We start from the raw sequence: 23,555 nt of genomic DNA, 5'->3' as shown, positions 1-23,555 counted from the left end.
CGCCTCTTTGAGTGGATGTGCTTGAACATGCTCCAGTTGTGCTCACATCCAAAAGTCCTACTTGGTTGGCTCATTATGAGGATGGCAATTTGTTAAAAGTTTTTGGTTGAAGGCCCAAACATTTACCACCATCTATCTGAATTTTGAAAAAAGGAAAAGAAAAAAATATATCTCATTTCAAAATTTGAACTTCAAAGCTAGAAATTTAGAAACTAGATTGTATAAAGCTTAAGCTATAATTTTGTACGACCTTCTTTGCAAATTTGACTTCAAAAAATGGGTCATGTTGTATTATTATAGGCATCCATCTCAAGCAATATATTTGCGGCATTAGTGGCCATCTTTAATATCACAATGTATAAGCCACTAAGAACCTCCTCATCTACCTTGAAATCTTTACGAAAACGGTATGTCGGATTGATGTAATAGGTTGTTGCATGGATGGATCTATGAAGTTGATTTTGCCATCTCCTATCAATTATATTCCAAATAGGGTCATACTTGTCCTCAACTCCTACATATTTGACTCTAATAGCCTCCTTGGTCCTATCCATGTAGTAATATATGTAGCCCATAGCAGGCTTCTCCCCATCAGTAACTCGTAAGAGGGATACAAGGGACTCAGTGATCTACAAAACAATTAAACAAAAAAACAATTTAGTAAATGATGAAACTTTGCAAAGTTGTATAATGAAAATAAAACAAAAATATGTATCAGATAAATTAATTTATAAAATTTTAAGACTTAAGTTTTTAAAATTTAAATTACCTCCACAATCTCCTTACACGGCTCCCAAAAACCTTCTTCATCATAAATGCATTTTTTCCTACAAGGGTGGTGGCAAAGGAGGAGGAAGTCCATTGTGGACCAACAAACATGCACCTCAAAAGTAACCTTGAACTCAACAAGGATTTTAGTGTGATAAAATTATAGGTAAATCTTGTGATATAGGGATGAGCCAACTCCTTTCCCTCCGTGTATTCCCTCATAATGTTGAGGACCAAGGCATGATTGTAGATGAACTTGCAAATATTTTTGACCTTAGCAACACATGATTTCACCCATTCAATCTTTGCCAATATCCTCTAGCATGAGGTCAAGACAATGGGCTACACATGGAGTCCAAAAGATTCTTGGGTGTCTCTCCATCAAAAGTTTTTCTACAGTAATTTTAAATTAGTAACTTAGTAAACAATTAAAAATTTAAATGTGTTTAAAAACTTTTAATTTTTAAAATTTAATGAAAAACTAAAATAGAAAATTCAGAAACTTAGAAGTTAAAATTTTACCTGCAGCAGCATAATTATGGGCATTATCAGTCACCACCTGAACAACATTCTCTTCCCCCACCTCCCTTATGACCTTCTCAATAGCCTCACATAATAATTTTGCATTTTTGACACGTGAGGAAGCATCTATAGACTTCAAAAAATGGTGGATCCTGAAAGTGAAAATAAAACAAAATAATTATCATTGAATAGTCAGTAAAACAAAAAATTAATTATTCAATAATACATTAAATTTTAGACTTCAAGAAGTAGAGGATGATGAACTACCTTCACTGGAAATAATAAAATTAATGAGAGTTCTATTCCTCTTATCTGTCCATCCATCTGTCATAACACCCCCTTTGACTCTAAATCTTTCTATGGTCCTCCAACTCAAGTTTCATCTCCTCAACCATTTCAAGTAAGAGGGGGCCACTCAACTCATCTTCAGTGGGGGCTTTAAACCCTGCACCACAAATGGAAACCGCATCAATTATCCCCTACCAATAAGGAGTCCTGTTACATTTATTAAAATATTTTAATTAGCATATTTCAACATCAAGTTAAAATTATAAAATTTCATTTTAAAAATTGAATTTAAAATTTAAAACATAAAACAATCAAATATAAATGAAGTTGAAGTACCTGGCTGCCATAAATGGAATGTTGCAAAAACACCAAAACTTGCAAATTGCTCTTCTTCCAGCTTCATGGATCTCCTTATTCCAAACCAAGCTCTCAAGTGAGGGTTGCACACCAAGAGTGGAACATGGTACAAAAAATTGTCCAACCTAGATTTTCTGACTCTAGGACGAAAGGTAATGCCAGTACTACTAGACGGGGTAGCGCCACTAGCAGTGCAAAGAATAGATGTAGAAGAAGTACCACTAGCATAAGCATCAGGACGATGGGGGTAAGGGAAAAACCTTCTCCAACACAACTATTGAACCTAGGGGTGTAAAACTAGATATAGAAGTCATTCTGGATGAGCGTGGAAGGGAAGTGGAACCAATCTAAGCTAACTCTACTAATTTATTTTTTATTAATTCATTTTCTTGTTCATATGTTTCTAAGGCAACATAACAAAAACGTTGAGCCTTAGGAGTTGTAACTTTACAAGGCTCAACATCGTGGCCACGTATGTCAACAATATGATATTTCAATCTATTTATCCCCCCACTATTAATGACCTTACAAAATAAGCATTTTGTTTGAGTTCTACCTCTACCCGAAAAGTCTATGGTGTACTTCTAGCACTCATCTTTTTTATTGCCTTTAGAGAGCTTGAATTTTTTACTTGGAGGAGCCATTATGAGTAAGGAAAAATGTCAAGGTTGCTACAATAAGAAATTTTAGACCAAATATTACCATTTAAGCATTGTATTTTATGAAGATCTAAAGTAAAACAAGACCCATAAATATACCAAAAAAAAAAAATCCAAAAAACCCATAAGCATAGAAAAAAAAATCTGAAAAATCTGAAAAATCAATTCTTACCTCTTTGAAATGAGTTGAGAAGTGTTGAGAAGAGCTCCTATAAACTCCTTGATGATCTAAATGCAAGCATATAGTTGCTCCAATGTCACAAATGCAAGCTTTTATCCTTTCTTTCAGCTGGTTGCAAAACAATGGCTCTCTCTCTCTCTCTCTCTCTCTCTCTCTCTCTCTCTCTCTCTCTCTCTCACACACACACACACACACACAATAGTGTTGTGAAAGCCTTTTTAAGGTCTTAAGGATAAAAAAAAAATCGAAAAGATTATTTAAAAAACAAGCATCTTTTATTGTTTTCACTTTGTTAGATATTCATTGTCGCAGCTGGGTCGAGCCAGTCATGACCAGCAAGTCATGCGAGTCACCCTCCCTAACCCGTTGAGCCGGAGTCACGAGTCATTTTGACCCAGTAAGCCATGCCTAACTCGTTGACTTGGAAGACTCTCTTGACTGGTGGTGAGTCTCTTTTTCTGCTTGAAATATTTAATAGATCTATTTTTCCATTATGATTTTTTAATTATGAGAATGGTCTATAAAATATGAACCGAGTCAATTATTTCGAGATTCAATATGTTCTAAAAGATGAATCTTGTAGTTTACGTCATTGAAAATTAAACTAGTACAAGATTATAAAATGGAAAATAGAAAATAAAAGAATAATTTCTAGATTGTATGAGATGTTACTCTAAAAAAATCTAGACTAACATAACTTCTTATGTAACTTCAAATTGGTGAAAACAAGAGACTAAATCTAAATAGTTAGAGAGAAGTTTTTAATTGACAATTTGAATTATGTAAAATTGATCCAATGCTAGGTTTTAGTTTTACAAGCCATTAATTGACAAACTGATGAAAAGTTTTGTGTTTATGCTCTATGTATATGTTAATTTGATGAGCTCAACATAAAAAAAATTGTGTTGGACTGCAAATCCTTTCATCGCATGCTTTGCTCTGTTCCACCCACTACTTCTTCCTCCTCTTTCTCTTAGTTGAGGTCAACTACCACCACTTTCTTTGCCATAAGAAATGAAAGTTCACTTTATTGCAGTGTAAGTCTCTTTGTGCCATGTTCTTCCAGTCCCCAAAGCTCTTTTGGTGCACCACGTTTCCTCGCCAACACCACGCACCCCCCCCTTCACTCCCTTGCCTCCCACACCTCCACACTCTATGATATTCCTAGCCAGCCCCCTCTCCATCTCATCCTCCCCTCCCCCCACCTGTTGTTATCTCTTCTCTTTTCCCACATTAGTGAGGCAGTTAAAGTTATGAACAATAGCAGAACTCTAGATGAGGAAGGATTTCAAGCTAAATTCTTCGAGTTGGGTATCTCCATCTTGGGTCCCTTTCTTACAGTGCTCTTTAATCGAGTGGTTTGCGTTGACTTTCCGACTCTTGGTCACGACATATTATCTATCTGATCCATGAATCTGCACCAACCTATGATCCCAAAAATTACAAGACCATCATGGTTAGGCATACCTTCGCCAAACACTATGTGACTATGTTGAACAGTATCCTGTCCAGTGAACTCGATCAGCGACATTGTCAGGCTAGAGGTTAGGCTTGGTTTTGTTCAAATTTTCAAACCAATGATCACATTTTGACTTTATGGGCCATCGTTGAGGAGGCTCGCCACTACTCAATGAAAGTTTATTGTTGTTTTATTCACTTCCGCAAAGCTTTTGACTCTGTTCCTCGGGCAGCTCTCTTTCAACATCTTAAGGACATCGAGATCTTAGAGATTCTTCTTACAACTATTATGAGGTTATACGAGCACATTGAGGTCAGATTCGAGACTCCACAGGGCTTCTTTGATCCTATCCAGAGCACTATCGGGGTGAAACAGGGTTGTCCTCTCTTCCCCTCTCTCTTTGGCATTTACATCAACGAGCTTAACGCTTTTCTCCATGATTGTTCGCTCCCTGGCGATGGCTGTTATCTACATCAAGTATTGATCTCTATTCTCCTATTTGTTGATGATGTGATTCTCCTAGCATCTTCTCCCGATGGTCTTCAGTGGCTCCTTGATGGCTTGGCCTCTTTCTACGACTCACATGAGCTAGTTGTAAATCTGGGAAAGACTTAGGTTATGGTGTTCAATTGTTTGAGGACATCCCATCTCCATTTTTACTGTTAGGGTACCAAGATCGAGATTGCTTCTTCATATACTTACTTGGGGGTTAAGTTTTCTAGACCTCGATTCAACCTAAGACCAACTATGCAGCCCAAAGTCAACAAGGGGCTTGATCCCCTTGTTATTTTTGAGCGACAGTGTTTTCAACACCACTTCTAGGACACCACGACTAAGATGTCTCTTCTTGACTTCCTGGTCAAGTTGATTATCCTCTATGGCTCTACTGTTTGGGGGCCCTCCTTCTTAGAGTCTGATTGGGCCTCTATTGAGAGACTCCAAACTCTTTTCCTTCAGGGCATTATCAAATCTCACCGATTCACACCACACAGCATCGTTTTGGCTGAGTTTGGTGCTCACCCTTCAAATTGGGGACTATCTTTGATTTAGTTTGGCTTCTTCACTGGCTCTAGAGCTTTGTTGATTCCTCTGATGATCGTTACAGATATTCCTACTTAGCTTATTGTTCCTCTATGGAGGTTGCGGGTTCAAACTCTGGACATAGGTCTTGTTGTTGGTACACCCAAGTCTCTACTCTCTTGGGCTCAATTAGTATTAGTTTGGATTGTCTTCCCTCTTCCAATTTTTTCTGGACGCTCCAGCCCATCTTCTTCCACCTCGGGAGGAGTTGAATGAATATGTTAGACTTGACATCTATAGACAGTATATTATCAGGACCTAGAGGAATCCCCCAGGTGGCCTTCGTCCATGCATGGCCTTCTATGATGAGCACTTTCTTGATATCCAAGACAAGATCATCTTACGTCCCTTGTACCTCACTCATCGTCGGACTCATGCTCTTCGCATCTCCTTGGGATCTTTTAGGGTGGGTTCTCTCCGCCTATGCATTCAAACTGATCACCAGATTAGTAAGGACAAGATCTATCGGCTTTGTCTCCTCAAGGAGGTTGAAACCAAGTCTTACTTTATTTTTCATTGTCCCATTTACTATGAGATCTGAAGGAGATTCTATTGTTTGTTCAGAGAGTGTCGATCTCTTCCCTCATTCTTCAAATATATTGACTAACATTGTCTTGCACTCTACCTTCAAGAGACCATGCAGCTTCGCGAGCACACTATACAGCTCCAGCTTTCCTCAACATCAACCCCTACACAGCTTATCACATCTTTCTTCAATTGTACAATTCCTACCCAAGGATCGAAGCGGCCTCTCTACACTATCTTGGTGCACACCAGATCTATGAGACCCCACAGATATTACACTTGACAACATCCCTCTAGTAGACCTCAGAGGCGACCTTCAAGAGTACCTTATTGCCCTAATGTCCACCTTTCCATTCTGGACTACTTCTCGCCTATGAAGAGTTCTTAGTTATTGTTATTCCTTTTTCTTGGTTCTTTTGTTGTTTTTGCTTTCACATTCTTTCCACGGACGTCATTTGGTGCTCCCTCTGCTAGCATTTTGCCCTTTGTATTGTTTCCAGTCCCTTAGTTCCTCATTGGTCTCTTGTTGGACATTAATAAATTTATCTTTATCTTATCTTATCTATGTTAGTCTTGTGAGATGAGTTGAATGCAAATGATTGATTACATTTTGATGATGCAAATGTTTATTTAAATTAAATACTTTATTTAATTTTTCAAATCTAGTTGTGGTTGAATTTATTTCAAGAGACCTAAATTATTATCATCAAACAGCCCTACTTTTTTTCTTTTTTCCATTCATCTTTGCAAACCTCAAGTCAAACTAATGCATACATCAATTATGATTTAAATTTTAAATTATGAATTTCCAATATGTCATCATTTTGTCTTATCTACATATCATATGAAACTCACAATAAAATTGGCAAATTTTAATGAATTTATCTACATATCATGTGAAATTCATGGGGAAAGAATTCTCAATGCTAGCAAATATAAACCCAAGTCAAATACAAAAATTATAGCATTATTTGTGGCTACCATCCTTCATGTCATGGATACAGATAAACTAACCATTAGAGCTCTATGTCTAGCCATTAGAGATATGTGTTTATCCTACAAAATATACATAATAACCAATGCATCACCTAGTACAGGTCATCCACATCCTTACCATCAAGTATTGCTAAGAGACTTCCATTAGTCACTAGAATCAGTATTTTATGCTCAACATAAAGTACGGCATAGTGATGATGAATAAGAAGACAAAAAAAAAAAAAGTTGAATAGACTAGCACTCCAAGCCAAGTAAAAGGGAGAAAATAAAGAATTGAGATATGTCCCATGCTTTCACTTAAATTTTGGGTGTCTAGGGTTAGGGTTGTTAGAAACTTTGTGGTCTTCAATTCAGCATAGGTGGATAAACTATGTTGATAACATGTCTGTAATTTTAGTTTGAATATGTCCTAGTATTGACACGTCTATATACTTATAATACAATTCTATGTCGTTAGCTAGTAATACAAAACTCCCCTGATTGGATATATTAAATTTACTTTTTAGACCTATGTTTTGTGAGGGATATTTGTTTAAGAATGATTCCTCTAAGAAACTTGCAAATATGCTTACATACATACATATGTATGTATACGTATAGTCTGATTTTATTTTTATTTTTCCTTATATGATTGTATTCTAGCGAAGATTTGGTTTTAATATCATTTGTTTTGAGGTGAGGCTATGTGACATAATATTTGTTGTGTGAAGAGATTAGTCAGTCAAACTTGAAATTCGCCTAAGGACAAGTTAGGCCTCTCTTTGAATTGTCACTTTTGACTGTAACTAAAGAGTTCCACTAATTTCTTTTCGTTAAGACAATTAATCTCGTCATATATATTTTAACGTGTAATTATATAGAGTATTTTGAAGATCTTAATTGTATTCCTACTTTTACCACTTCTTGATTCAAATTATGAGTTCTCTGCATGTTCATATTTTTAACATTGTTCTAGCAATTTCATAAATACTAGTTTACTTTTGTCTAATCATGATTTATAAGTTATGATTACCTTGATACTTAAAACTCTTATCTATTAAATCTTCCAATGTTCAATATCGGTCTTGAGCTTTGAACACATTTTTTCTCTATAGATTATTTTGCTATATGGTGCTCTTTTGGATTCATGCTTATCAATATGTTCCATGGGTTTGTTTTATTAGCTTGGATATATAATGGATTGCTATCCAAGCTCCAAAATATTATCAACGCATGCACACACACACACACACAGATTGCTATCCAAGCTCTTCAATTTTATCAACATGCACCCACACAAGCACGCACACACGCACAAGCTGATGGGAGAAATATTTACTTGTTCAATTCTACATTTGGCAATATATTCTTCATGGATAAATAGTTTCTATTTTTATATAGACACAAATATGACTTCCTAATGTTCTAGGCAAATTTCTTTAGTTGATTTGATCTATAGTACGTTTGTTTTATATTTCAATGATGATTGATTATAAACTATCCATTTGTCTTAGGGTCATTGTGTATATCAGATGATGGGTCATCACCTTCATTTCATGAAATAAAGGTTTCCTCTAGAAGGTCATAGAATAATCTGTTTAAGGGGGATCATTGGGCGCCTGAATGCCATACTATTCTACTTTTAGATTATGAAGGCTAATTAAAGAACTACCCTATAGAGATTTCTTTTATGTTAACTAAAAAGATGAAGGAAGATGTATTTTATAACCATAGCTAGAGGGCATGTAATTTCATTTAGCTTCCAAATTAGTTCCAACTTGCCTCTCAATATTTTTATTGCTCGTCTTTCCTCTTTCGTAACTAATCTCCAACTTAGTAGCATTTCACTACCAAGTATTACAAGAGTTCAATTAAAGTATTGGATAGTATCTTTTCATTTATTTGCTCAGATTATCACACTTTATCAATCTAGGTTAGGTTATCGAATTTCTATTGTTTTATAAAATAGCATTTAATATTTAAGTAGCACTAACAAAATGGCAATGGAGTCAGGGCATGAACTAGCTTTTGTACTTACTTTGGATGCAACATTTAAGGAGGAAATTAAGGTAGTTCATTTCTACCTAAATAATGCTTGGTAATAGATCCAATGATATTACAAAATTCAGACATATTGCAACTGTTCCCGATGTATCATATTTATTCATGGATCACATTTACTCTCTAATGTAACATTGTACATGTAATTAAAACATATGGGTTTTAAAGATGTAAAGAAAGTCACAAAAATGGGGTTGCTATAAGGGACCAAAATTAGAAAAGAAATAATAGGGATATTGTTCATTTTCGTAAATGAAGATCCTTGTCTTCGATAAGGTAAACCAAACCAAGTAAAGCAAGACGTATTTCATTCTAAAGTTTAGTCTCAAGAAAAGTCAAGAATTTTCTTAACTCCTCTCTTTCCTACCATTGCACGTGGACAAAGTTGTAAAATTTAAAACTTTATAAATAAATTAAATTCTAGGCTACATCGTTTACCAATCAAAATAAAGATATAAATTATTTCTACGTCAACTAATGATTCCAAAACAATCATCCATTTATTTTATCTTGCTCATTATGAATGTGATCATATAGGATATTCCCTTTGTCAAAAGTTTGGTCCTCTAAAGCCTTCTAATGAAACTATGTAAAAAAAATTATAATTTTGATTTTTGAAAACAAAAACAAACACCTTACACATGTATAGCACACAGTAACCAAAAATGTATAGCACACAGTAACCAAAAAAACATTAGGTAAGTTCCCTAGCCTTCAAAAAAAGCTCAACCTCAAAAAAAAATTCAAATCCCTAGGATTCATATAAAGGCACTTCGCTACACCTCCCCACTATCCATTTTACATTTCCTATAGGAAGTGACTTCTAAAATTTGGGATCTACCTACAAATGTAATGACCTTAACATATCAATTTGTAGATTCTTAAACCACAAAATGAGATATGCAAGAAATATAGTTTATAGTTTTTTTTTTAAATTAAAAACTTATTTTTATACATATTAAATATTACTTTATTGTATAAGGGAAAGTAGTAAATTGAGGAGGGGGGAATCTAAAAATGCCCAAGAATTATAATGTGTTGATGTCCTTTTTTAAGGAAAAATATGCAACAAAATGTCATGACCCAAAATACAAGCGTTACTTTAAGATTATAAATGTATAATTAACTAAACATAATGTCATCCTTTGAATTAAAAAAAGGTTGTGTGAACATTGGGTACTGATGAAAATGAAGCCCCTTTGGTACTTGCAAATAAATAAGGTTATGCATGATGACACATTTTTTGCTTTTTAAAATGGTGTTTATTTTTCAAAAACAGACTTTTAAATATTATATAAAAATAATTTACAATTTAGTTTCATAGGTTACAATCTATTAACTACACCTCAAAAAAAAGCTTCTATCAAAATTTGAAATCGTAAAGAAAATAATCTAACTATTATAATGTGAGAAAGTGAAATTTTAGTTTAAAATGTTGGTTTTAATAACCAATTTTTAGCAAAAATGTTGAACTTTTTTATTGTGGGATTTCTCAAACAATACAAAGAACCTTAAAATGAAAGTAGTAATTTCCAAGTTTACACCATTTTGTAGAGAAAATTGCTACATTCTAAAACCCAAAAAAAAGGTACCCTATGCTAGATGTACTTGAACAATCAGCAAACATGTGAAACCAAGAAAAGATGTGCTAAAATGATGTCCTGCACAAAAAATAGGTCGCCTTACTCGGTCAAAATTCACTTTGGAATTGTTTGAGAGTAAAATGCCATATCCACCTATAAGACTAGTTTCTAAACAAAAAAATAGAAGCAAATATAATCAAAATCTAAGAAAAACACACTTCAAACTATTTTTTAAAAATCCACCTATAGGACTAATTTCTAACAAAAATATACAAGCAAATATAATCAAAATCTAAGAAAACACTTTAAACTATTTTATAGAATGACGTTATTTACAAAATGCATATTGTTTATTTACGCATTTACCAAACTAAATCAAATTTTCACAGATGACATTGAACAAAAACTTTCCCAAACAGTTTTTATCTTCTACTATATCCAGGAATACATTCACATGTATAAACAGAACATCAACTATAAACCTATTCAATAATATTTTGATGAGTTTTCAAAAAAAAAATTATTGTAAGGCTTTCATTAATCAAAAATAACCGTATTATTTTTTATCTTTATTTTCAATACGCAAAAGACGTCATGATCACATGAGACTTCAATCTCCAACTTATTTTTAAAGAGCTTGCGCACATGCTCAAAAAATCTTATTACCTTCATGCATCCAACAATGGTCCACTAAGCAACATCTCAAAATAGACTTTTAAGAACAAAATTTTGTAAATTCAACCACCACCGACCCATGAAGTCACTTTCAAGTTGAATAACCAAGCCGATATAAAAAATGTGCACATACACAAAATAACATTCACGTTAAGATTTTATCAATCTAAAAAATAATACACTACTATAATTTATGTGATGTAATTTTACCCTGGCATATTCTTAAATCTGTGGCTCCGCATATAACTTCACCTAGCAGCAACGTATCTCTCTTTTCTTAACACTGCCAATTATTTATTATATTTAATTACATGATATAAATTTATCAAACTAGATGCGCTTTCTAACACTATCTTCAAGAGAAAATCGTATAATTCAACGCATAGTCAGGGATAAATGTTAACAGGCTATATCTTTGACTTTGTATCTCTATAATTTTAATCTTACCACAAATATGTTTCCCGCATTCATTATATTTTTCTCCTCTTTTCATTATATTTCCTTATATATCTAATTAACATTATATCATTTCAATGTTTGCCTTATCAAATGTATCATTTTTCCACATGCAATACTTGTAACCACATGGCTTTAATTTCACCTAAGTTTTTCAAACTAAAATATATTTTTTAACACTATCTACGACATTGAATCCAATTGTCTTATTGATGGTGTCTTTAATTTGCATTCCTTACACTTACGCTTTCACTATGTTGTATCCAATTGTCTTATTGATGGTGTCTTTAATTTACATTCCTTACACTTATGCTTTCACTATTTAGGTTCCTATGCCATAGGTAACCTGATTATCTAGTTTACATTTTTATTTTTTTTTAAACACTTGTCTTGATCAAGTGTATCATGTTCCCATGTGTGTAATTTAAAAACAGATAGCATTGAGATCTATTACTTTGCTACTATTAAATGTGTATCAAATAATAATCACTCAATATCCTTCAAAATTACATCTTAAACATATGCATAAAACACTAGAGTACAACAAACTACAAGGCAATACTAACCAAACCAAGTTATACAACCAAATCTTAACATTTTACAAGTACCATTTTAGAAGCCTACTCTTTTTCGAAGTTGGATACAATTTGGAAGTTTTGTTTCTCCTTTACAACACATACTTGATTTATTTTTACCATTTCCATTTTCCTTCACCACAATTCATTTATCATGGTCATCACTGGAGACTAATTACACAACCATGATCACAAATCTTTAGAAGACCAAAGTTCTTCAATTGCTACTAAGCAAAAACATAACATAGACTCATTGCAATCAAATCTTCTACAAATCTTTTGATTGAGTTTATCAAGGTGCTTATGTGCCTTGTAAAAACCTTTCCAATTTACAACTAAATTTGGTTGTACAAAGCGCATCATTTTTTACAAACACTAAATCCAATTCCTCAAAGCTACCTATTTGTTAATGAATATGAAACACGACTATGGTATTGCATCTACAACAGCTAATAAGATCCTCAATCACATCACCTACAAGTATACACAAAATGCATACATCCCCAAGAACACATCCCTTGGGTTTTCCAAGTCTACCCATACCAAAGGCAACCATAATTATATCCTCTAGTCCTCATTTTTTTAAAAATTGTAAGAAATATCTTGAGGTCATAAACACAGTCAGAGTCATCTCAAATGTGTGCAGTTGTTCCTTACAAAAGTGTTGTGGGATAAAAGTAGGGTAATGGTATACATAAACTTCAAACCCAATGCTGTATAGACCTTAAGAAAACCGAAAACCATGATATATATCAATATATAAAATATTATGCCAATAGTGGCATGTTGTGATGATTAAGTTGTTGAGTTGTTATCCTTACCATCAAGGTTCAAATCTCACAGGGATGAAGTCCCCCGTTTGTAGCCTCCCTGATTCATAGCTCCAGGTCAAGGGGTTTACACTTCTTTAAAATATATATATATATATATATATATATATATATATATATATATATATATATATATATATTATAAAAATGTACAAAAGATGTAGAAACCATTCGGATCCTCAAAGGCTTCCTATATCCTTCGTTATTTGATGCAAGTTGGGAGTGACAATAACATTGCCACTCATTTCTTGCTAAAGAAAATTGTCGTTACGATAACAAGGCTAGTTTCATTTGTATAGTTAGGTGGACATTACAGCAATAATATTGCTACTTTTTTAATTCTTGGTGGACTTTCATGTTTACAATTTCAATCTTCATTGTTTAATCCTTTAATGAATTTTAACTACTCCAGACTTTTAATTCAAGGATTCAGATTATTGGTATCCAATTGTAGAGGGAGACGTAACACATCGACCATTTGATGTCGGTAAAGTTTGACATTATATTTCTTATATCTGTAACAGTGAAACGTAAATAGAGGTAGGCATATTCAAAGGTCAATTTGATTATCTCCTTTAAAATTATGATTTCTTCACTTTCGAGCTTTTAAAGTTGTTTACTGTAATTTGTTGCTCTCATCTAAACTCTAGTGTTGTGCATCGGGGATTATAAACTGTCTATATAATTAAAGTCTTATTAATGCTATAAAACGCATATACAAAATTCTCTTATATTTTTTTTAAAATCACCATTTTTCACCTGTCCCGGTAAATTTCTAATAAAGTCCATCCCCAAACAACTTTCCCCATAAAATATGTAACGTCGTATTTTTCACCTTAATGCTCACTTATAAAGCATACTCAAACCATACCTATCTTGAAAAATGTTTAACGCCGTATTTTTCACCTTAATTCTTACAGTATCGAGCATAATCAAGAGTGTCTTCCCATCATCAAAAGTTAAACTAACTCAAACATTGTTACATGCATATTGCTAATAAGAAGGGTGACGTTGACAACTTAAAACTAACATATGTTCACGTCGAAGGGTGCAAAATACGAAGTTTAAAACTAAGAAATCTCCAAAAATTGCATATCCATAGTCAAAACCAGCTCAAAACATTGATACGTGCATGCTATATACAGAAAGGTGAGCTTGACCAAATTAAAACTAATGAACATACAAGACAAAGTGTCTACCCACTGTAGGTGGCTGAACTTGAGAAGGGTGAGACTGACGCAGTTTAAAAATTACAAACATGCTCGTGAGTGTCTGCTGAAAGCTAATTTGGAAAATGTTTTAACATTAACCAACATCATCAAGAACGTCAACCAGTCCAAAGCTAACTTGGAAAGGGTGAGATTGACAGAGTTTTGAAGCTAACAAACACCCATTGTAGAAGGATTAGATTGACAAAGTTTAAAACTAATCTGTCGCCCATTGCAATAACTGCTTAAGAGAGAGTCTACCCATTATAACAGCTAGCTCAAGATAGTGTCTAGCCATTGTAAGAACTGGCTGAAGATTGTTGACCCTTTATAAAACATACTTCGCTGATACTTGGCTATACATTGTCGACCCTACGTAGAAACTTACTTGGCTGAGGATTATCCACCCATTGTGTAAACTTACTGCTCAATATGGGTGAAGATCGCCAACCCATTGTAAAAGCTTACCACTCAAGAGAGTGTCTACTCATTGTATAAAGTAACTCTATCCATTGTAAAACCATAAAGAACATACTCGAGTCTACCCATCATTACAACTAAAAACATTGTTACATAATTAAACACTCGAGTCTAGTTACGTGTGTACCGACTAGAAAGCTAGTTTAAGCACATATGTAAGGTGTTCAAAATTAGCAAATTGCAAAAGAGATGCATATGACTAAAATCAGAAGGGTAGAAAGCAGAAGGGTAGTATGTCCAGTTGCTCACTACAGGGGTTACTGTGTCAAATATAGCTCACAAAATCTACCTGTTTAATAATTACCATAAAAGTTTAAACTTAAACAAGACTCTTACATGGTCTTGTCCCCTTCATTTGCAGAGACTTCAAAATTAAGCATAAAAGTCTTATTTTCTTCACAAAAGCAAAGAAAAATGTAGCCTTTACTTTGTTGGATGGATGATTCATTGTGCTCTCCTGATTGGATAACTAAATAATTGAGTCCATAAGGAAAATAATCAGAATGCTGCATGCTCATTGGCAAAGGCATCGACCATCAACAGCTTTTATATTAAGATGGAACTTTAAGAAATGCATATTGGAAACTTAGAGCATGCAGAGCAGTTTGTCTTGTTGCCCTACGGATTAGTAGAATATAAACACACAAAATTGCTTGTTGGCAGATGAAAAACAATTGTCATCTCCAAAAGAATCTCAGAGGCAAATAACAACAATAAGAGACATTTGGAATGACAAAACCCTAATTTACTCAAAATACATAAACTTTCTTTTTCTGATACACCATTAAATAGAAACAGAAATGTATACAGTTGTGTACTTAACTGAAAAACAAAAACGAGCAAATAATTATCCTCACCTTGCCTGACATGATCATGTGCATCTCTTCGTCCAATTCTGTGCAAGACGACCCAATTCTGATGTGAATGATAAATAGTTGATAAAGCACTTCTGAGCACCTCAGATTTAACTTCAAAATTTATAGATGTTTTGTGCTGGTAAAATATGTTAGACCAACAGCAGACAATGAACTATACAGTCATTCATGATCTTAATTAACAAAACATAGCTAAAAGCATAACATATTTTTAACTAGTAGTTTACTGTCTTTTCTTTGAAGTGCAATCAACAAATTGCAGTAACTCAGAAGTAAGTCCTTGCAGCAAATATGACAGAATAGATTATATCAATAAACACAACCTGAATTTAAATCTCAGATTAAAAAGTCAGATAGTCCTTATGATAATTTTATGACTCGTGTGCTTGACAATATCAAATCATTCATAATTATAATTTAGTACAAACCCGCTAACATTAAACCAAGTATAAAGCACCAAGAACAACCTCCAGCAAAAACATCACCCATGCCTTGTAGGTTTAACACAAACCCAAACATGAGGAAGATTGGTCTTCTCATCAAAAAGCAAGCACCAACATTCTAGGTTTAAGTTCACTTCTTGCTTCTCAGATTAAAAAGTCAGATAGTCCAGACAATAATTTTTGACTTGTGTGCTTTACAATATCAAAATCATTCATATATATAATTTAGTAGAAGCCTGCTAACATTAAACCAAGTATAAAACACCAAGAACAACCAACAGCAAAAACATTACCCATGCCTTGTAGATTTAACACAAACCCAAACAGGACGAAGATTGGTCTTCTCATCAAAAAGCAAGCGCCAACATTCTAGGTTTAAGTCCCACCTCTTGCTTCTTTTTACATTTCAACAATAAAGATTATAGACAGCTTGTGAAAAAACTCAAAAAGGGAACCCTATATTCTATATATCTATAAAAGGCAATGAACATTGATAAGATCTAACTGCATTAAACCACTCACAATTCCATTGAAACTCCTTGCAGCAGTCAACTTTGTAACCATGTTCCTATCTTGAAGTTGTGTATCACAAAGCCAGACCTGGATTTAGTTTAATTTGATTAAACATATATGATCCCAAAGCCAGAGCTGACCTCAACTATATTTGACTAATATCTAGGTTAACATGATGAAGTGTAAACATCACAAAGAAAAAAATATTACGTGTAATTCAACATCACAACTCAGAGGTTAATATAATTTGATGAAAATAAATTTAAAACAAAGCCTACAAGCTAACCTCGTTAAAATATGAAGGCCTGTATTAAAAAGTAAAAACAATAGCCACAAAAATTTCATGTCTAGAGGGCCCAAAACCATCAAAAAGCCTACAAGCTCACCTCATTAAAGGCTTGTATTAAAAAGAAAAAACAATAGCCAATAAAATTTCATGACTAGAGACCCCAAAACCATCAAAAAAAAGAGTATGAAGAAACCTAGTAAAAATATTAACACCATCACCTTTCACCAATTACCTTCAGACAACTGTAAGGTTATGGGTACATGATCTTCACAACCAACATATACTAATGGATAAGCACAGAGCATACAATAAGTATATAAATACAAAATATTAAAAAATACCACATTCATTATTTTCTAATAATCATAATTATGCAATCATGTCCAAGCATCATCATATGTAATATGCTATGACGATCTTTGGAAAGTTGTCATCAATATAATCTAAGCAAATGTTCCATCACTGCAGCAGTGCTTCTTGTTTGAAATAGGGAATATTGAGAGGAGGGAGAGGTGAATAAATATTCCACAACTTTTTGTCCTACTATGGATATCATATATTAACCTTAAACTTGCATAAATGATTAAACTGAAAAACAATAATAAGCATACCATATTTTGTTAACTCGGAAAACCCTAGCCAGGGGAAAACCTTGGTGGAGATGGTACCCACAAAATGATCCACTAATCAAAAGTACCTTGTGAAAGGTGTTGACCCTGTTAGGAGTCTATTACATACATTTAATGTATTTGTCCTTGTTAGAGGAATAGATCTTGTTAGAGGCCTCAACCTATTAGGAGTTGTATTACAAAAGGGTGAGCTCACTGCTCTTACAACAATAAACAACTTTACAAGTAGTGTAGAGAGCTATCAAAACTTTACTATGTTGATATCCCAACTCTCTGATAGTCCTTTGTAGTTCCTTGCATCCAATAATATATACAACCTTCTGCTCTACTTTGACTATCGAATTTGTATCTAACCAACATCAATAAAGTGTGCATATAACAAGCATAGCATTACAATACATGTGGCAACCTCATGAAACATAAGTCCCTTCCTTTATATTGATTTCTTTACTCTGTCGGCCTTGCACTTAACCACACTTTACAAAACCTAAATATTAAGTTTTGCTAGCTAAGGGTTAACATCAAGGATGTTGTCCCTACCTTGTCAAGTTCTTGATTTGACAAGTCAAATCAATTCCTTGACCGATTTGCCAATACTCTGCCATATGCTCTATTTTTACGATATCAAAATTGCCTTTAGAATTACTTCCAAAAATTGATGTCAAACATCAAGATAAGTTCAATAGCCTCAGACATAGCATCCACACTATCAATAATATTATCCCTCCAATTTGTAGCCTTGTATCTACTCCCTGTGAAGCTCACTGAAACAAACTCTCTTTCCTATGCACTGTTTTCCCGCTTGGTACTCAAACAATTTTCTTCATCATTAACTATCAAACTTAATACTTGCTGTCAGCGACCTTACTCATGCATAATAATGTCATTAATGACAACACTTATCCACTTACCTCAGCCAACCTGGCAACAATCTCCCCCTTTGGCATTGATGGTAACATTGTGAAAAGTTGGCCAATCAATGTTGATGTTTGTTAGCTTCAGTTGGATAAACCTATATACAATTATAAATGAAATATAATTTATATGTGCGTGTTCTTTATATTGAGATATAAGGTCATTTTTATATGAGAAATATTAATATAATATATATATATATATATGAGACTAATTTTGTAATTATTATTCTCTGATTAATGAATAGACATGCCCTATGAAGGGACATGTCTATTCATGGCCTATCAATACATGGACAGGTCCCTTGAATGCAGACATGACGAGGGAATAAGGAAGCACGTGTATAGAGTAGTCCACAAAGGATGGATGTAATCCAATACCCGACTAGAGTAAACATAGGCAGATCGCTTATAATAGGGATGAAATATTAAGGTGCCCATCTAATACATATAAGTCTGGACCAAGATAAATACATATAAGTTCGGACCAAGATAAGAAGGTGCCCCCCGGGAGTATAAAAGGTATCGGGTTCCACACACCCAATAAAGGTACAAGTCTTATTATATATAATGTGATATTAAACAATTGCATACATACATACATACATACATACATACATACATACATATATATATATATATATATATATTATGAAATCAATTGAATCAACTTATGAGTATGTAATATGCTTATGTGTTCAACGTATAGGCATTTATCTCTATTATTGAAATGATCTTATATAATTATGAAAAATTATTTATTATCCTTGAGTATTATTGTAGTCTCTCTTTTTTTTATTTTTCAATACTCAATACACACTATAAGCGCTATGTGCCTTGATCTTTTCCTTCACGAATGTTATTGCAAGAGGAGGGAGATTGAGATTCATAAGGAGCTTGACATTTCATTAGAGACAACCTTGAAAGAGAGGGAGCAAATAGAGCATATGATTCAATCAACCTTCGGTGTCTCGGTCCTATCGATTTAGCGCAAGTAAACCATGTTAAGATGGTTTCTCCAGTGATCAATAAATTTTAGCAATCAAGAGGATTGTGATTCATGAATATACCTCGTAGCTATGTGATTTAATGGGCCTACCCCCTATGTACATCATGAGGAAGTGACAACTTCCAAATTATGTCCCCTATATTTGCAAAAGGTACTATAAAGTGACAATCTTACAATAACTTGTATTATGAGATCAAACAAATTGAGTATATAGTGAATGTCTTCCATCTCAACATTCTCAAAGGCCATTACTCAAAGAGTACTTGGTGAATATCATTGATATTCTAAGAGGCCAATACTCTTGATATCAAATGTGATATCAAAACCTTTTGAGTACTTGGTGAATATCATTGACATTCAGAGAGGCCAATCCCCTTGATATCAGATGTGATATCAAAACCTTTTGAGAACTTGAAAAATATCATTGATATTCTAGGAGACCAGTACTGTTGATAGTAAATGTGATATCAAAACCTTTCGAGTACTTGGTGAATATCATTGATATTTTGGGAGGTCACTACTCTTGATATCGAATGTGATATCAAACCTTATTTGGGTACTCGGTAAATATCATATGTTGATATTCTGGAAGACCAATACTCATGATATTGAATGCGATATCAAATGGTAGAAATCATGTGAGATATCAAATGAGATATCCTTAAAATTCTTATTTATAATATTACATTGAAGTAATATTTATTCTTATGTGTTTAGCCATCTAAGCTAAGAGGGATTGTTGATGTTTGATAGCTTCAGTAAAATAAACCTATGTATAATTTTATATATATATATATATATATTGAGATATAAGGTCATTGTTATATGAGAAAAATTAATTTTATATATATGAGATTAAATTTGTTATTATTATTAATTATCTGATTCATGAATAGACATGTCCCATTAAGAGATGTCTATTCATGGCCTATTCTCAATATATATATATATATATATATATGAGGATGTTGCATTTGCAACACACATACCAAGAAGGCAGTTCTTAGCACATTTCCAGAGGTGCAAAATTATCAACAATGAAAACATGTGGATCAATATCATCTATAACATACTCCATATTGTACTCCCCCTTTGACTAGACTGTATATACATTTGCTCCCACTTAGTAGATAACTACTGCTCTATATACTTGCCTTGTATTTCTCATTGTCCTTCATTCCCAAAACATTATATTTCACAAACTTCTCCTCCCCCTTTAACATCAATGACAAAGGTGAGTCAAAAATTTATATACATGTCAAAATTTTGGTTCCAAACTCTGCTCTTCAAGGTAAAAATCTGGTGCAATCTAAGAAATTTCTTCTTAGAGTCTCTAACTCCACATCCCAAGTCTTCTTCACAGATTCTGCAACATGTATGACTGCACAATTCCATATGCAGCTACTTCTGCTCGATTCAAATTCATTGGCATAAAATTTTCATATGATCTCTTTGCATCCAATAATGTATTCAATTGTTTTTGAAGCATATCAATCTTGGGTTTTAGTTATTTCTGAATAAATTAAACCTTGCCAAGATTTTGTTTCTATCCCTTTCCAATATATCAAGTAAAGGTTTTGCTTAGTCCTTTGTCTACCTACATCATATTCAAATCTTCTTGTTCCAATTCTCCAGCAATTTGTGCTAACTTTGCTTCATCCTCTTTGAGAGATTTGGTCACATCATCAGCAAACTGGTGTGCTCAGAACATACAATTTCTTTGCTACTGCTATGCATCCCCTTATATCCTTTATGCATGTATCAATGACTTGTATATCATTTCTGATGTTGTTACATACCTGATGGAACAATCTAGCCTTAAAATCTGTTTGTGCCTTCGACTTTGTTGCTTCCTCAAGAGTAGTGAACTGTTGATGGTAAATCATCTTTAAGATAAATATCTTATATATCTTATATATATATTATATATTATATAATTATATATATATTATACTATATATTATATAATATATTATATTATAACATATTATATTATGTTATAATATCATATTATTTTATTTTATTTTATTTTATTTTATTTTATTATATTATATTATATTTAATATTTACATATATAATATATTATATATATAAGATATTTATCTTAAAGATTTATCATCAACAAATATTATTATATAATAATATTATAATATATTACATATATGGTTAACATATTAATATTACATATATGCTCAAGATGAGTTACATATATGGTTATTTATACTATTATATTAATATTTTAAATAGTGATGTTTAACCGTAGAGACATGTCCTCTTCATGAGACATGTCTCCTCCTCTGATATATATAAGCCTTCGTTTGCATTTGGAACGCAATCAATACAATGACAATTGTAATTACATTTGCAGTGATCCTAATAATTTAACATGGTATCAAAGCAAGTCTGCAAATATAATAAAAGATTAAAGAGAATGGAAATCGAATGAAAGGGGGATAAAGAATAGTAGATTCCTCTGATCTTTAGGCTTCAGGCATTGACTTGGCAAAGAGGTGAAAAAAAATATATATATATATATATAAAAAGGGCAGTCTCTTATCGTACAACATAAGACTAATGCATATGGAATCATATTAAGAAACCCCCCCTCCAGAAAAAGATATAAATTAGTGGCGAATCTTTCATTATTTTGAAAAACCAAATTATTTTTATCGATGAATCTCTCATTTTTTTTTTTAAAATATTATTTACGTTGGCGATTAATTTGGAATCATAATTTTTGAGTAGAAAATATTGGCGAATCTCAATAATAATAGGAAGTTCACTAATCATCATGGAATATTACAAAGGAAAATTGAAATGTTTTATCTCATGGAAATTATGAGAATAATCACATTATATTTTAAATCAATAGTGAAACTAAATATTGGTAATTTATCCCTAAAGTAACTAATAATTATGATAATTATTGGTGAATTAATTTCAATTTCTTTGATAATATATAATATTTAGGTGAATCAAATCTAATCATGTATCAAATATTGTGGCGAATCTTTGAGTTTAAATTTTTTAATAAAATAAATTATTGAGCGATTTTTAATATTTTAGAACTAAATTTAATAAAAATATGGCAATTTAGGTTGTAATTAAATCTTAAATTATTAGCCAAATTACTAGAATTTTTTTTTCTAAAATTCACAAAATTACAAATATTCACCACTAAAAAACACCCTAGTCTCTAGCATCAAAAAACCAAACTCCTATAGTGCAGGCAACCAGGAATAGGTGGAGGTCATAAGAAGCAAATATAACAGGACAGCATTCTCAAGATAAAGGCTTATATGAAGGAAATCAAGATGGCCAAAAATGTACACCATATCAGGGCGAATATCGCAGAAAATTGAAGGAAGAACAGAGATGGAGGGCAGAAGGAACGGAACCATTAGAATCACTAAGGGAGATTCTTCTTAACATGAACCTTGCAGGTTAGGGTAGACAGAATTGACTATTAATGAGAAACCCAGGTCACAAGTTTATAGTTTAAATAAGAGACAATGATATAGTTATGGCATAAAAAATAAATAATCATCGTAGACCTTCCATCATTAAGAATTATTGCAGACAAGCAAACAAATAATTCTGTAGGGCCTTCGTAGACCACTCAGTATTAATTACACACTAAAGTAAACATAGTCTCACATGTTAGAGCAGCACAGATCCTATCACAGACGTACTGAAGACAACATCAGGAATAATAATTTCTATAGATTGGATCTCTATCGTATCATTATTCCTCCCTACCTACATTGTTGGATATGAGCCTCATACCTTCAGAAAATATTGAGTAAATACTTGTAGTTACATTCAGATACTAAAGATGAATTATGTTGCATCCATCGTGTCATCAAAGTTCTAGTGCACTTATATTAGATATAATATAATATTTTCAACATTGCAATCACATTCTGAATGATCCCTTGTGACAAATAAAAAGAGTTATGCATGATTTATACATAGAAAGAATCTTCACACAATCACAAAGATTTAGTCCTACGAGATCCAACAAAGGGACATCACACTATATATAATTCAGTATATACTGAAAGATAATTTACAGAATAAATGTTATATATAAGCAGATCTTTAAGAGTCCATCAAGGAATTAATGAAACCACAAAAGAATGAAAGAATAACAAGAAGAAGAATAATGATGCCTTAGTCAAAGAATAGGAATCAAAATTCA

At 32.9% G+C, this 23,555-nt stretch overlaps 1 protein-coding gene and 1 long non-coding RNA gene across 7 annotated transcripts in view; both read right to left on the bottom strand.

Moving 5' to 3' along the window:
• Window positions 1–268: 268 nt before the first annotated feature.
• On the bottom strand, window positions 269–3,506 carry LOC149551490 (uncharacterized). Its single transcript, XM_089786984.1, has 4 exons — window positions 1,558–3,506; window positions 1,291–1,442; window positions 770–1,161; window positions 269–629 (listed from the first exon to the last, which is right to left on the bottom strand). The coding sequence occupies exons 3-4, from the start codon at window positions 860–862 to the stop codon at window positions 282–284; spliced, it is 441 nt and encodes a 146-aa protein (XP_089643110.1). The 5' UTR covers window positions 863–1,161; window positions 1,291–1,442; window positions 1,558–3,506; the 3' UTR covers window positions 269–281.
• A 6,821-nt stretch (window positions 3,507–10,327) lies between these two features.
• The window catches only part of LOC149551489 (uncharacterized), a 42,068-nt gene continuing 28,840 nt past the window's right edge, over window positions 10,328–23,555 (bottom strand). For 2 of the 6 annotated variants that reach the window (XR_016352751.1, XR_016352753.1), the window contains 2 exons: window positions 15,540–15,577; window positions 14,853–15,151 (listed from right to left, as the gene is read on the bottom strand). This is a non-coding gene — a long non-coding RNA (uncharacterized LOC149551489). Of the gene's footprint in view, window positions 10,537–14,852; window positions 15,152–15,539; window positions 15,598–16,193; window positions 16,396–16,522; window positions 16,601–23,555 lie in introns of those variants that run through there. The other 4 variants (XR_016352755.1, XR_016352756.1, XR_016352752.1 and 1 more) reach the window with 4 other exon arrangements.

Source organism: Cupressus sempervirens, chromosome 6 (genome assembly GCF_028749045.1).
Source record: "Cupressus sempervirens isolate cs-2001-9-10 chromosome 6, ASM2874904v1, whole genome shotgun sequence".
Lineage (NCBI taxonomy): Eukaryota > Viridiplantae > Streptophyta > Pinopsida > Cupressales > Cupressaceae > Cupressus > Cupressus sempervirens.
This window is presented reverse-complemented; position numbering and strand designations above follow the sequence as displayed.

Bases quoted from the DNA above. Each gene is read 5' to 3' on its own strand.
- LOC149551490 (XM_089786984.1), bottom strand. From the start codon at position 862: ATGGACTTCCTCCTCCTTTGCCACCACCCTTGTAGGAAAAAATGCATT. The intron at 630-769 runs GTAATTTAAATT...ATTGTTTTGTAG, and splicing joins CGTGTAAGGAGATTGTGGAG to ATCACTGAGTCCCTTGTATC.